Source organism: Canis lupus, chromosome 9 (genome assembly GCF_011100685.1).
Source record: "Canis lupus familiaris isolate Mischka breed German Shepherd chromosome 9, alternate assembly UU_Cfam_GSD_1.0, whole genome shotgun sequence".
In the NCBI taxonomy this organism is placed as follows: domain Eukaryota; kingdom Metazoa; phylum Chordata; class Mammalia; order Carnivora; family Canidae; genus Canis; species Canis lupus.
This window is the reverse complement of record NC_049230.1, coordinates 37199552-37215595: the sequence shown is the minus strand read 5'-3', so window position 1 is coordinate 37215595 and position 16044 is coordinate 37199552. Positions and strand designations below refer to the sequence as shown.

General features: G+C 42.9%; 1 protein-coding gene across 5 annotated transcripts in view; it reads right to left on the bottom strand.

The window, feature by feature from the left end:
* Positions 1-7921: 7921 nt before the first annotated feature.
* Positions 7922-16044, bottom strand: part of TADA2A (transcriptional adaptor 2A) — a 53410-nt gene continuing 45287 nt past the window's right edge. For all 5 annotated transcript variants that reach the window (XM_038548045.1, XM_038548048.1, XM_038548047.1 and 2 more), the window contains 4 exons: positions 13243-13375; positions 12240-12283; positions 10118-10191; positions 7922-8793 (listed from right to left, as the gene is read on the bottom strand). In XM_038548045.1, the coding sequence (XP_038403973.1) occupies positions 8608-8793; positions 10118-10191; positions 12240-12283; positions 13243-13375 (437 nt within the window). In that variant the 3' untranslated portion in view covers positions 7922-8607. The remainder of the gene's footprint in view (positions 8794-10117; positions 10192-12239; positions 12284-13242; positions 13376-16044) is intronic.

Sequence of the window (16044 nt, the reverse complement as noted above, 5' to 3'; positions counted from 1 at the left end):
GCAGGCGGTGCTAAACCGCTGCGCCACCGGGGCTGCCTGAAAAATGTTTTTTTTTTTTTTTTTTTAAATTTTTATTTATTTATGATAGTCACAGAGAGAGAGAGAGAGGCAGAGACACAGGCAGAGGGAGAAGCAGGCTCCATGCAGGGAGCCCGACGTGGAACTCGATCCCGGGTCTCCAGGATCGCGCCCTGGGCCAAAGGCAGGCGCCAGATGGCTGTGCCACCCAGGGATCCCTGAAAAATGTTTTTTAAAGAAACTTTTAGGGGTGCTAAGGTGGCTCAGTCGGTTTAGCATCTGCCTTCCGCTCAGGTCATGATCCCAGAGTTCTGGGATCAACCTCTGCATTGCTGCTCCTCTTGCTCTCTCTCTCTCTCTAATAAATAAAACCTTAAAAAAATAAACCTTTAAGGAAGGGTAAATGAAGAAATATGATATTCCTCCTCCCCCAAGAGTGAGTTAATCACCGTTCGTAATAATACCAGAATTTGTAAGAGATACACTTTTAAGGATGTCCTGGGTAATTAACAATATTTTGTACAGGGCAGCCCGGGTGGCTCAGCGATTTAGTGCCGCCTTCAGCCCAGGATTACCTGGAGACCTGGGTTCGAGTCCAACGCGGGGCTCCCTGCATGGAGCCTGCTTCTCCCTCTGCCTGTGTCTCTGCCTCTTCTCTCTGTCTCTCATGAATAAATAAAATCTTAAAAAAATACTTTGCACAATCTACTACATCAAAGATAAAAAACCTAAACTTACTCAAGGGGAGTAAATGTCCCTGTCAATTCAAGAGCCTGAAGACTTCCCCTCTAGTTATAAATTGCTACTTAGGTCCAGTCAAGCCTCTGACTTTGTAAATGAATGGGGGAAGGGGATAGCAGAAGTTCCCAAATTGGTTAAAAGGCAACATCAAACCTACTGTGTTGCTCACCAGCTCTCTGCTGTCAGATAGTAGCCAATCTGTTACAGGAAGTTGGATGCCTCAAATAATTCACCAGACCTAAGATGTACGCATTGTTGTTGTAAACATATCTTGACTGCGAAGTGTGTCCCTAAAACCCTGGAGCAATGTGTGGTTACATCCTGGGTGCTAATGAGGGGTATCCCCTTTCACCAGAGAGAGCCCCTAAGCTCCAGCGCCTATATCCACCCCGTCTTGCCACATCTGCTGGAAATCCATGGCTTGCTTTTTTATTCCTCTCTTAGTTTCCATGGAGACCCAACAGTTTACTTTTTTCCCCCAACTCTAAGCCATGGTTATTTTTAACTGTAAAACTCTGAGCCAGGTCACAGCTGGGATCTGGAAGATGCAATGACGTCTATAGCCACCCTTCTCTCCCACAGACGCCTTCTTTTCTGCAGTTGCTGGGGGCGGAGGCACTCCTGGGAGATTTTGCTCTCAAAAGCATTTTGCTTTGCATCATGAAGTTAAACCTATGCCGACTTAGATCTGACAGGTGTCCCAAATCTGAAACCATGCATGCCCAAAACAAGGCAAAGATTTTCGTGGGGTGGAGGGAGGAGGGCTGCCAGGTAAGCCTGACGTTGCTGTCACGAATCTGTAGCTAGAACTTAGGTAAATACCCTTTGGTAAAAATACATCAAAGTGGAGATGCCTGAGTGGCTCAGCAGTTGAGTGCCTGCGCTCATTCCCAGGGCGTGATCCTGGGGTCCAGGGATCAAGTCCCGCATCGGGCTCCCTGCATGAAGTCTGCTTCTCCCTCTGCCCGTGTCTCTGCCGCTCTCCCTCTGTGTCTCTTGTGAATGAATGAATACATAAAATCTTTATATATAATATATATCAAATATATATATGTATAGATATATATATCAAAGTGCTATCCCCCTAGGGGAAAAAATAAAGGCTCTGGCGCCTGCCCCCCAGTGGAGTGGCTTTTTCTGCTGCGGCTTGCCCTTGGTTAAAAAGGGGCTCCTAGGGGCACCTATGTGGCACAGTTAAGTGTCTGCCTTCAGCTCAGGTCATAGTCTCAGGGTCCTGGGATCAAACCTCACATTGGGCTCCCTGCTCAGTGGGGACTCTGCTTCTCTCTCTCCTTCTGCTCCTCTCCCCCACCACCCGTTCATGTTCCTTCTCTCTCAAATAAATAATCAAAAATAAATATCTTAAAAAAAGAGGTTCCTATACAAGATATTGTATGGAAAAGATGTTCTACCTCTCCAAAGAGACAGCATATTCCCATGGGGCCAGGATTGGTACCGTGCTGCCCCCTCCTCCTCTACAGAGAATTCTAATCAGTCCACTCATCGCTAAGGCCCCTGGTACCTGGGAGCTAGGGTCTTTATGGCATTTCTGAGTTTTTCACTCCTTTTCAATATTTTTTTTTGGGAAAAAGCTATTGAATAACCCTGGAAATTGCCCTCTACATCTTAGACAACATCCTAAGATTGAAAATGGAAATAAAACCTAAGACACTTAGCCCCAGTTTGATCTGTCTTCTCATAGGGAACACTGATTGGGAACATTAAATTTAAGCTCCACAGTGCAGGTTCCATTAATTTTTATTTTCTTAATAAATTTTTCTGTTTTTAAGGAATTCCCTAAATGAAGGGTGGTAATAGGGAAAAATCCAAATCAGGAGTTATCTATTGTTTAATGGGAGAAAAGAGGTTAGGACACTGTAAATAATTTCAGAAACAGAGTATATATACTTGGCAGACAGCTCTCCAAGGAGAAGAGAAATGCATTAGAAGTGTCATGAGTTGGCACTTCGCTGTCAGTTCACCGAAGAAGGGTGATGACAGCGTTTCAGCATTTTTACTTTGATTAACAAAGTGCTGGTTTCTTAAAACAACTATGAGGTCTTCTCCCTTCCACACTTCCTAAGATGCTACTTCTGTTCAACATAACGCTGGACCAAGGCAGGATTATTAGCAAGCCACCTGGAAGCTTTCTGCCACAGGAGACCTCAGGGGAAACCAGCACAAGCTGAAAAAAAAGTGTTGCTTGGTTAAGAATGAGAGATTAATTCAACCAAATAATTAGTGTGGTGCCACAGAAGTCTACCTCCTGTGCTCCAAAGTAGAAAACAAGTGCATCAGACTTAATTATCCAGCACTGAAAGACATATAACAGGTCTGGGCTGGCAAAGGTTAACCATAGGGCTTGCAAAGACAAAGGGAGGTACATCTATTAAATCAATTTTTTTGTAGGTCTCAAACCTCAAACCTCAGTTTGGGGTTTTAAACCTTTTAATGGTCACTTTCTAGATTCTTGTCTCAATTTCCTCATTATTCCTACTCCTTACTGGGAAGAGGATCCAGTACACAATAAAAAAAAAAGAAACTCATCCTGACAAAGGAATTTTAATGTCAGATTTAAGATATTCACCCTTTCCTTAAATAACTTTTTAAAGATTTTATTTATTCATGAGAGAGAGAGAGAGAAAGAGAGAGAGAGAGAGAGGCAGAGAGAGAAGCAGGCTCCATGCAGGGAGCCTGACATGGGACTCGATCCCAGGTCTCCAGGATCAGGTCCTGGGCTGAAGGCAGCACTAAACTGCTGAGCCACCTGGGCTGCCCTGTTTCTTGACTTGGAGGCCTGGTCAGTCAAATCAAAGAGCAGTTGATACTCTTATCATGGCACATCTCAACTGACAGAAGCCAATGCAGTAGGCAAAACTCAACAGAAAAAGAACTCCTCTCCATTAGATTTAGAAATTGGCCTTCCAGGGACGCCTGGGTGGCTCAGCAGTTAAACGTCTGCCTTTGGCTCAGGTCATGATCCTGGAGTCCCAGAATCGAGTCCCACATCGGGCTCCCTGCATGGAGCCTGCTTCTCCCTCTGTCTCTCTGTGTGTCTCATGAATAAATAAAAGATTTTAAGATTTTAAAGATTTTATTTATTTATGAGAGACACAGAGACAGAGGTAGAGACACAGGCAGAAGCAGGCTCCATGCAGGGAGCCTGATGTGGGACTCGATTCTGGGACTCCAGGATCATGACCTGAGCCAAAGGCAGACGCTTAACCGCTGAGCCACCCAGGCACCCCAAATCTTCAAAAAAAAAAAAAGAAAAAAAAAAGAAGAAGAAGAAGAAAGAAAAGAAACTGGGCTTCCAGACTTCAGACTTCTCAAATTATTCACCTGTCCCCACTTCCCAGCCCCCAACCCCTCAAAAGCAGCAAACTAAGTTCTGGTACATACTTCATGGATAGGCTACCTAGATTCCAAAATACTAAATGCTCACTTACTGTTCTTGCAAGATAAGTGCCTAAGTCAGCATGCCCATTACTATCCTATCCAGGCTGCTCTGACCCTGATTACAATTAAAGATCCTCCTCAATTCTCACTTACACTGCACTCAGAAGAGCTGGTTATTGTGCCTGATTGAAAAGAAATTCTTAGTTTCTACACGAGGCTACAGCCATGGCAGTGTCCCGCTGTACCACAGATGGTCCTTCCTGGTGGATCATATGGAAGTTAACCACATCTGGCTAAGCAAACTGGAAAGGAAAGCAAAACTTCCAGATCAGTCAGTGCTTCCTGAACCAAACTTGAATTTTTAGAAATTCAAACAAGTGAAAACAAACAGGTCCGTGTAAGTTGTGGGAACTTTTTTTCTTTTCTTTTAAAAGATTATTTATTTGACAGAGAGAAAGCACAAGCAGGGGGAGCAGCAGGCAGAGGCAGGGGGAGAAGCAGGCCCCCTGCTGAGCAGGGAGCTCAATGCAGGGCTCGATCCCAAGACCCTGGGATCATGACCCGAGCAGGAGGCAGACTAAGCCACCCAGGTGCCCCGGTGGGAAGGCTTTTTGTGTTAACAATAATACAGTTCATATCTAAGAGGTACCCACAAGGACATCCTTGATAGTGCTACTTAGAACACATTACCATTCTCCTGCCCAGAGATAAGTGGAAGAGTGTTACAAACCAGTTTTGTCAAGCTTCTTTACAATTTGGGGTTCTTTTTTAGTTTGAGAGTGAGCGAGAGAAAGTATGAGCCGGGGGAGAGGCAGATGAAGAGGGAAAAGCAGACTTCCTGCTGAGCAGGGAGCCCATTGTAGGGCTTGATCCCAGGACCCTGAAATCATGACTTGAGCCGAAGGCAGATGCTTAACCAACTGAGCCATCCAGGCACCCTTGGGTCTGATTCTTTACACTGGAAATTTTAGTTCTCTTTATTACCTATCTACATATTTCCTAAAGCTAGAGTGACTTATCAACTGGAATTTTCTTGTTGTTGATGAATGTCATTGGTCTTCTCCCCTTTCTGGCTAACCACAAGCTGGTTTCATGATTCAAAATTGGGAAGCTTGTTCTTATCTCACAGCAAGGACTGGTTAGTTAGCTGATTTCAGATTTAAATGGGCAGGGAGGGGAGGAGTTGGGGACCTGTAAACAAGGATGAAAACTGGAACCCAAAAAGGAGATAAACCATGGGGTTAGTTGGTCTCAAGAGAGACAGTCTAGGGGCACCTGGGTGGTTCAGTTGGTTAAGTGACTCTTGATTTCGGCTCAGGTCATGATCTCAGGGTCCTGGGATTGAGCCCCACCTCAGGCTCTATGCTCAGCGTGGAGTCAGCCTTGTCCATCTCCCTCTGCTCCTCCCCCCCCCACCCACTCCAATGCTTCCTCTCTAAAATAAAATCTTAAAAACAAAACAAAACAGTCTAGATCTTTGAGCATGCAAAGGGTCAGGACATGGAAAGAAATTTGATCTCTAGGGATGCCTGGGTGCCTCAGCAGTTGAGCATCTGCCTTTGGCTCAGGGCCAAAGGCAGTGATCCCAGAGTCCCAGGATCGAGTCCCGCATCAAGCTCTTTGCATGGAGCCTGCTTCTCCTCCCTCTTCCTATGTCTCTGCCTGTGTCTCTCATGAATAGAAAAAATCTTCAAAAAAAAAAAATAAATAAATAAATTTGATCTCTATTTTCTACTACTGGCAGAGAAGGACATGCCTAAAATTCCAGAAGAAACCTTGAAATTTAAATTACAATAAAAATTTCTAACAGTAAAGTCTTTATTAATATCACTCAGTTTGAATAAGTGCTCCCTCTTTGGAATGATATGGACTAAGAGAGACCTTGATTAGTGTAGTTGGTTTATAGCCAACTTTGTCTAGCAGCAAAGGGGAAGAAGGATGGAATATGCTTTTAAGGCCCTGCCAGCCCTGAATTTTTAGTAAAAAGAAAGGCCTTCCTTTGTGATATGAACAGGGAAGGAAATAATGTATTTAAGTCAGCCACATCAAATATCAGCAAGTGCTTTTCTATTATAAGCACAAAAAGATGGCAAATCAGTGACTGGTGAGTAGCCCTTACCCAAAATATGGCCTGACCTACCAGGGATTCTAGGTCATAAATTTTATACAGTTGGGTTTACCACAGTCATAATCCTACTCTCTAAACTATAGTCATTTGAAATGACAGGCTTATTTCTCAATCAGTATTTTCAACCAGGCCATTTTCCTCATCTAATCTAGATCCTCACCCCCTACTCCCATCAGTTTTTTCAGAGTTTGACTGGTTCCAAGGTTTCTATCACACTGTCTTCCTATCCTCCTACTCCTAGCTACCCCAGCTGCCCCTTGTGTCCTTGCCAACTGAACCTCTTGGCATCATTTTCCTCGCTCCCACTGCTACCTCCACATCATCCTCCACCTACTACGTCTGCAATAGTCTACTTCCATCTGCCACTTTCTCTCTCTCTCAATCCTATTGCCTCAAGAGCTCACCTCTCCCAGGGAGCCTTCCTTCATCAAGACTAAGGCCTCTACAACAGACACCACCTAACCCTGATGTCTAATCTATCCCCAATTTTTTTTTTAAGATTTTATTTATTCATAGAGTAAGGGAGAGAGAGAGAGAGAGAGAGAGAGAGAGAGAGAGAACAGGGCAGAGGGAAAAGCAAGCTCCATGCAGGGAGCCCGATGTGGAACTCAATCCTGGGACTCCAGGATCACACCCTTGGCTGAAGGCAGGTACTAAACCGCTAAGTCACCCAGGGATCCCCTATCCCAAGTTTTTAGAACAGGAACTACCTTTCAGGAACAAGAGGCAATCCCTTTATAATCAAGTAGGGGTGATGGTGGTGGCAGAGCACAATTTCAAAGAGATACGATAATGCAAAGAAAAGATGGCATTTCCACAAGCCACCCTTTTTCAAGATTGAAGTCTTCTAATTCCCTCAGATCCTAAGAGTTTCCTTTTCATTTGCAACCCCAGATAAGCCTGCTTGCTTTTTATTTAAGATTTTATTTATTTATTCATGAGAGACACACAGAGAGACAGAGGCAGACATAGGCAGAGGGAGAAGCAGGCTCCATGCAGGAAGCTGGATGTGGGACCTGATCCCTGAACCCCAGGATCACTCCCTGAGCCAAAGGCAGACACTCAACCACTGAGCCACCCAGGCACCCCTAAGCATGCATATTTAAATGAGGCAAAAAGTTTGAACAAATACTTCCAACAAAGCCTATAATATTTTAATTAGATATGTTGAATGTTGAAAGAATTAAAGAATCACTCAGCTCCTGGAGGCAATTTATACAATTTTGAAGTTATTTCTATATACAGTTTTGTTTCTAACAGAAACGGGATAACCATGACTTTGCATTTAGTTTAATTGTGGAATGGTTTGAGGATCAAGTTTCAGACATGGTGGGGTTACTCACCCTCATATCTAGTGAGTCCCATATATGAAACTGCTTTACTTTTGTTTTAAAAGTAGCTTTTATTCCAGGCTAACCTGTTACCATTAAGAGATTATGGTTCAGGTCTTAATCCAAGCAAAGCCGAGGTTAGTTGTGTCATCTCCATCCTCAGGGGCCTGGTATTCTGGGAAACCCAGGGTAAGGACAGGGTGACTCCAGGACACACGTTAGCAGAGACAGCGCAGCATGATGAGGCGGGCATTCGACACCCTAAGTGTGCTTTAGTTACCAGAATACTTGACACACCCACAAATTAAGTAGCAAAACATTTTAATCCATTAATTCTAAAAATAACAGAGACATTTTATATCCGGTGCCACCTCCTCAAAAATCTACTGCAGATTCGACAGTCAGACTGCAAAGTACAAAGCCAGACATTAAAGGGAAAGACATAATTTGGGATGAGACCATCAGGGAGAGATTTTCCTCCCATTTGCTCATAAACGTAAGCTGTCAGTTTAAAAAAATCCCCAGAAGGAGAGAGAAAGCTTTCTCATGCTCTATAACCCTTTTCTTTATTTTAGATCTTTCCGTAACGTTTGAAGGCAAAACATATAATGAGAAAACCAGCCTCCCAAGTACAAAGATGTGAGCCGGACTCCCAGGACTAAAGATTGGTTCAAGTTCTATTTCTACCAACACTCTGATGTGAGGTACTATGGTTCTTGTTTTAGTTACAAGAGGTGTTGAGAATAAAGGCCCACTCACATTTAATAATAGCTTATCTAGCACATAACTGCTGCACAACACCAACAACAGAAGTGTTTTAAAGTGGGGTGGAGAAGAAAGTAGATGTTAATACAACTTAGGGTTCCCTTTGTCCTTCCTCTTTTTACAACAAGAATTCAGCTCAGAAATGAAATTCTCCAGAATGCCCATGCTGTTGTTTGGCCCAGCACATTCCAAACTTGTGATTTCTGATCCCAAGCCCTCAGAGCCTTAGGCTTTAGTGATGTATCCTTCTCGGATGAGGAAATCATAGATTTTCCGGGTTTTGTTCACATCTATCTTGATGAGTGCTCTCGCCTGTGCCAGTCTTAAGCCTCCTTGCTTGTTACATTCGTTCAACAGAGCAGATTTGTATTCTAAATAGGCTCCTGGGACCAACCTCACCATCTGACAGAGCTGCAAGACACGGCAAATTTAATAAACATTAACATCTGTCATTCTCATAATTTAATCCAGTAGGTATAGCCAAAATAAAATTTAAAAAGTGACATCAACCTCCAACTATTTATAGGAGCTGCTGGGTGGCTGGACCACATTCCATTTAGTCTCTTCCTTGGAGAGAATATTCCCTGACAACAGACACTTAGGAAGAGAAAACCAGAGTCTGATGCTGGGAGGGACTTTAGCACGTGTCAGCTGGCTCACCTGGGTTTGTCAAGGAGCACAAGTATGTGTCCTGAGCAGCAGCCTGGGTCCACAGAGCTCTCAGCCCAGCACATTCCAACATAGCCAGTCACGGAAGAGCCACAGGGCATAGTAGGGGCGGGGGTGCAGATACTCAGATTCCCAAGTGTGAATCACATTTTTTAGTATCAGCATAAAGTAGCTGTCACTGCTTTTGTGATTACATTTCCTACTTTGAAGGAGAAGGAGATACAGAGACCTCATGAAGAGGCTACTTCAGCTGCTAAAAATCTACAAAGCTGGCTCAATCCCAGTCCACCTGCCATGGCACCCCACAGCAATAAGCAGCGTGAGGTCACTGTTTGTGGGTAAGGATAAATACTGCTTGAAACTCTGGGCCACTTAATACTTGACTCAGAAAGGCCCGTGACCTTCATCAGCAATAGTAGTTCCCCAACTGTTTCCTGGGGGAATAGTAAATAAAAGACTAAAACAGCCCCTACTCCATGACTCCCCTTACTATCTGACCTACTAATGATATGGAGTGGCAGATGGGAAGATTGATCTTGGGAATCGTAAAAGGAGCACATGAAGAACAGAAGAGGGTTGCTCTTTTGGAATGGACTTCAGAGCTATGCACATTTTTTTTTTTTTTTAATGCTTGAGGATGACCCTTTTGAGGCAGCCAAAAGTAGTATGAAGATAAGTCTGATGATTTTAGTGGAAAAGAAAAGTAGGTCATGGCATTTTTAATCAACATTAGTATATGACTATATGTGATGATAAAGTCCTTTCTTCATGACTTACATGTATGCTATGGAGACAATTCTAAAAATCTTTTAAGTCATGGTTATATTGTTGGAATAATGTAGAGCTTATCAAAGTGACCATTCTAACAGGAAATGACCATTTTCATATATGAGATACTGTAGGTTTATAAATTTACAATTTCATTCACATGAAGCACTTAGTACTAAGTATCTGGTACATGGTAATGCTCAATAAATGATAGCTGCCATTATTTAGATTTATATATACTAATCATTCTAATCTCTCTCCTCTAGATCCCCGCCCCCCCCCCCCTTTTTTTTTTTACCTCCTTTTCTTTTTCATTCAGCTTCTCTGTGCCAGGAAGGCCAGTGAGGTTCAAGGGTGGTGCACTTCGTCTACCTACAGACACAGAAAAAGGTACGTATTTCATAGGAGTGACAATTGTGAAGTAACAGTCTACTGCAGCCAGGCTAGTTACATGGTCACCACGCCCAGCTGTAAGAAATCTCTACCCATCACCCCAGGCCTCAGTCCAGTTGGCAACATGGGGACCCCAATGTTCACCTGAAATTACTAGTGGTAATTCATGTGCCCTTTGCTCTGCTAAAATACACAATCACATATACCTTAGCAACCCAGTTGCTACTCTTTCCGACCCAGTAAGATTCTAAATTCTAAAGCCCAGATGTCACCTAGTGAAGAAAGGTCATATGCTACCAATCCTGACAGCTGATGAATGGAAATAACAAGTCCACAGGAGAGACACTTCCCAGCCCTCACCACTCTGCCAGGAGCAGGAGGCAAACACCGTAATTAACCACATACCATTTGCCTTCAGATCAAAGGCAGACTGTTAGGCCAGCAAAAGGCCCTTCTTATTTATTATGTGAGGGAATATCTGTTCCTTCCAAAGTAGCCTGTTTACCTGAAAGATCCACTCAGAGGAACAATGAGCCATTATATGGCAAACCAGAAGCTGAGGTGTACTCACATACTGAGAAAGAAACCTAAGCATGAGGTCACTGCCCAGGATGGGAAGTTTGATGCACAAAATTTTTTGCTTTGGTTTTGAATGTATATTTGGAGTTAGTGTTTAGTTGGGAGATAGGTGGGCTGAGTTAGGCAAAAGAAGATGTAGAATCATTTTTAACAAGTTTCATGGGGGTTGCCTTTCAGGGGGTGGAGAGAAATAGGGAGGGACTGTTACAGGCTGCTCTGCTAGAAAACAGCTTCTCTGTGGAATCAATAAAGGGATAAGGGCTTTTCCATAGCCAATAGGCCTGGCCTTCCTCTAAATGCTCAAAAAGGGAGACTAAAATCATTTGGTATCTCACCAAAGTTACCAGAGGCTAGGTTGTAACAAATGATCCAGGATTGCTACTTTGCACTGCCTGAGGAGTAGCTGAGAACAGGAGGAGAAGGAAGGGGTCTCCTCAACCTAAATACAGGGGATGAGAAAGGCTAACACCTGCTGAGGAAGCCACAAAGAATAAATGAGTAGAGATGGTTCAGAAAACACAAGTACCATTATTAGTTATCACTGTTACTATATTTGTTATTCTATTTCTGTATTTAGACTCGGGGTGCAGAGTTAGAAGTAAGTAACTCGTAAAATAAAGTTTGGATTTAGCTGTCCTGACCACTCTCTAAAAGACTTTTTCTCTTTTAAGTATTAAGAAATAACCACCTGAAACAAAGGAATCATTTTTAAAAAAAGAAGTAGCCTTCTCTGAGCCCTGTCTAGATGCTGAATCTGAGAGATTTTGAATGGGATCACAAAGTTTATTGTTTCAAGTTTCCAAAGAATGGTAAAACTGCAAGTGGGTCACCTTTTTCACTAGGCCAGTCTCTACAGGGGAGTGGTCTGTATGTTCTGATATGGGAAAGTGGCTAATCTAGCATATGGAGCAGGGATGAATAATAACTGGCAAAGAAACACAACAATTTTGGATCAGAGCTCTATAACTCACACCACCTCAAATTACCATTCATCGATTATCAAGCATCAAGGATTGCCAGATAACATATGACTTCAGCTGGCTCTGAAAACTAACTTCAAAATAAGGGCATACCCAAACAGGTAATAATAACAGAAATACCTCAAGTCTCTAACTTATAAAGAAATCCTTGTCTTTCTGCTTAGGATACAAAGGCTTTAATTTATCCTGTGAGACAAATCTCAAAATCTGTGGTAAATACAACCACAATAAACTGCTCATTGGTAAAAAAGAAAACACCTCTCTGGAGCTCTTTCTTCCCTGTCTCTGAACTCAAACCCTGATGATAATCCCTATCTGGCCATGATGATTCTGAAAACTTGCTGAGGTTTACATACTGGGATACACTTACTTACTTACCTGCTCTGCCTAAGCACTCTGCTCCCACAAGGGGAAGGAACTACTGAAAATGTGATAATCAAGACTTGCTCTAGCCTGAAAAATAATTACCTGAATTCGAAGCCATCGGAACAGAAGGGCTCAGGCCAGAATCACTAAAACAAAGAAGAGGAATTTAAAACTTATGTCACACCAAAGAAGGCCATTTCCAAAAGCCCATGTGGGACTGGGTGTCATTTATCCAGTTGGTTACTTTAAAGGGATGCAGAGATAGATGGCACTGTTTTATAGGATACCCCGCTATACTAACCAGGAAGTGTCATCTGTAATATGGCGTGTAAGAAATCACTTGGATTTGTTAAGAGCTCTTAATCTGGAACATCCATGGAGACTAAGGACAGGGACATGATTTGCCAATTGAAATAGTTCTAATAGATAATGGCGGGGAGAGAGGAAACATGGGGGAGGAGTTTACTAATTTTTTTTTTAAAGATTTTCTTTATTTATTTGAAAGAGAGAGAGAGCACAAGCAGCAAAGAAGAGCAGGGGGAGAGGAGAAGCAAACTCCCTGTTAAGCAGGGAGCCCAACCCAGGGCTCAATCCCAGGACCCAGAGATCATGATCTGAGCCAAAGGCAGATGGTCAACTTGAGGCACCCTGCAATTTACTAATTTTTTTTAAAATTTTTATTTATTTATGATAGTCACACACACACACAGAGAGAGAGAGAGAGAGAGAGGCAGAGACATAGGCAGAGGGAGAAGCAGGCTCCATGCACCAGGAGCCCGACATGGGATTCGATCCCGGGTCTCCAGGATTGCGCCCTGGGCCAAAGGCAGGCGCCAAACCGCTGCGCCACCCAGGGATCCCTCAATTTACTAATTTTTAAAAAGAGGATCAAAGTTAGCAAAGAAGGCCAGCTATGTTTCTCAAAACTGTCAGTACCACAGTGTTTCTGAGATAAGACTACTAAAATTAGAATTTGGAGTTTTTCTAGTTATCCAATCATTACTACTCTGCCATGTGGGTAGGGTACCCATGGAAATGTCTGAAACTACATGGAAAAGCCAAAGCATCTAAGAAGATGCTCATCCTCCCTGTACTAATTACTCACAGGTCAGCTTGCCGGCGGAGCCACTGCTGGCAAGCACTGCTGTCCTGGATGTACTGGAGAACTTCAGAGAGCATGGTGCGTTTAAGGCGCTCCTCCTCTCGAGTCTTCTTGAGGTGGTCATAGGTTCTGGCACCTGAGTGTAGATAACAGCATGACTGCCAATGACAACACAGCAGAGCTAACTGAAGGGCTTTCTAACTGACCAGCAATTCGCCTTTTTGGGGTTTCCTTTGTAAAACTGCTTCCCTGGCACCTGGGTGGCACAGTCAGGTAATCTTGGTTTTGGCTCAAGTTAAGATCACAGGGTCACAGGATTGAGCCCCATGTGGGACTCTGCACTCGATGGGGAGTCTGCTTGAGATTCTCTCTCTCTCCCTCGATTGCTCTCACTCTCTCTAAAATAAATCCTTAAAAAGATAAAACACAATGGAATTGGGATGCCTGGGTGGCTCATAGCCGTTGAGCACCTGCCTTCCGCCCAGGGATTGAGTCTCACATCGGGCTCCTTACATGAAGCCTGCTTCTCTCTCTGCCTATCTCTCTTTCTCTGTGGGTTTCTCATGAATAAATAAATAAAATCTTAAAAAAAAAAAAAAAAAAAAACCACACACAATGGAATTGACAATTCTTCTTCTCTTTCAACCACTGGGTACAGCTGTGCAATGTGGCTACAGATACTTGCACTAACTCTCCAGGTCACTCATGTGGGTATAGGTGATTTTCTGGTTTTTTAAAAGATTTTATTTATTTATTCATGAGAGACAGAGAGGCAGAGACATAGGCAGAGGAAGGAGCAGGCTCCCTGCAGGGAGCCTGATGTAGGACTCGATCCCAGGATTCCAGGGTCACGACCTGAGCCAAAGGCAGAACCACCGAACCACCCAGGCGCCCAAAAAGATTTTTTTTTTTTTTTAATTTTTTTTTTTTTTTTTAATTTTTATTTATTTATGATAGTCACAGAGAGAGAGAGAGGCAGAGACACAGGCAGAGGGAGAAGCAGGCTCCATGCACCGGGAGCCTGATGTGGGATTCGATCCCGGGTCTCCAGGATCGTGCCCTGGGCCAAAGGCAGGCGCCAAACCACTGCGCCACCCAGGGATCCCCCAAAAAGATTTTATTTATTTTTTTAAAGGTTTATTTATTGAGAGACAGCGAGAGAGAGAGCATGAACAGGGGGAGGGGCAGTGTAAGAGAATCTCAAGCAGGCTCCACACTGAGCATAGAGCCCCATGCCAGGCTTGATCCCATAACCATGAGATCATGACCTGAGCTGAAATCAAGGGTCTGATGCTTAACTGACTGAGCCACCCAGGTGCCCCCATTTATTTATTTAAGAGAGAGAGAAAGAAAGATTGAGGATAGGGGGAGGACCAGAGAGGGAGGGAGAAAGAAACTCAAGCAGACCCTGCACTGAGGGAGGAAGGTAGACAGAGGGCTCTATCTCAAGACCCTGAGATCACAACCCTAGCTGAAACCAAGAGTTGTATATTCAACCAACTGAGCCAACCAGGTGCCCCCCATAATTATTTTTTTAAGAGCAACATGATTTCCCCTAGTTTGAAATCCCTTTTTTGACAAGAAATTATTATTATTATTATTATTTTTTAATTTATTTATGATAGTCACAGAGAGAGAGAGAGGCAGAGACACAGGCAGAGGGAGAAGCAGGCTCCATGCACCGGGAGCCCGATGTGGGATTCGATCCCGGGTCTCCAGGATCGCGCCCTGGGCGAAAGGCAGGCGCCAAACCGCTGCGCCACCCAGGGATCCCTGATTATTATTTTTATTCTCTTTCTAGCTTTAAGAAATTTGGGAGCAAAAGCGCCAAAACAGAAAAGTACCAAAAAAGTTAAGAGTCACTCATGATTCTACCCCCAAAAAGTAACTAACTCTTAATACTGTCATATTTGCTTCCTGTCTATTTTTTTGTTTTTCAAAAGTTACACAAGTGCTATCTATATACATATATCCTTTTCTTTAAAAAAACAATTAAAATTACAAATAAAAACAAGTTCTAAAATAAATAAACAAATAAAAAATAAATAAATAAATAAATAAAAATAAAAACAAGTTCTCATTGACTAGCACTATTCCTTTCCCCTCTTTCCTAGACACAACCAGTATCAGGTAATCAAAACCTGGTATGAGTGTCTTGTTAAACAAAGGTTGCATGGTATCTTCACGTTAACAAAGGTGTACAAATTCCAAAGTACCACACCAATGAGTTTCAAACCATGGTACATAAAGTCCTAAGATACAATGAAAATACCTCAGGGGTTACTGTGAAGAACAAAGGCACCACCATGTACTGATGGTTCTGCGTTCTATGTATGACCTGAACCATCAAACTTCAAAGTAGTTCCACTTTCATCTTACTTATAGATTAGGGCTCTATGTAAAATTTCATTTTGAAATGGTTTCATTAAAAATAAAGAATCATTACATTAGATTGATTTACACCCAACAAGGCTACTCCCCATGGGTAGTAGGTGATAGCTTTCAACCAACAGGAAGGAGGGAATGCTAAATATCTTTCCAATAAAACAAGAGAAACCACCACTTATTGAGCATTTACCCATTGCCAGGGACTATGCTGTTTTTATGCATTATCTCTAACTTAATCGTTTTACTAACTCTAAGAGACTTGGAAAATTGCAACTTGAACAGAATTACAAATCTGGTAAATAGGAGAGTCAGAATTCAAACCCAACCTGCCCAAGTCTAGACCTCAAGCTCTTAACTACTCTAATACACTGCTGTCTTTTATGACCTGGCTCTATTACAAGTATCTCTTTAGCCATT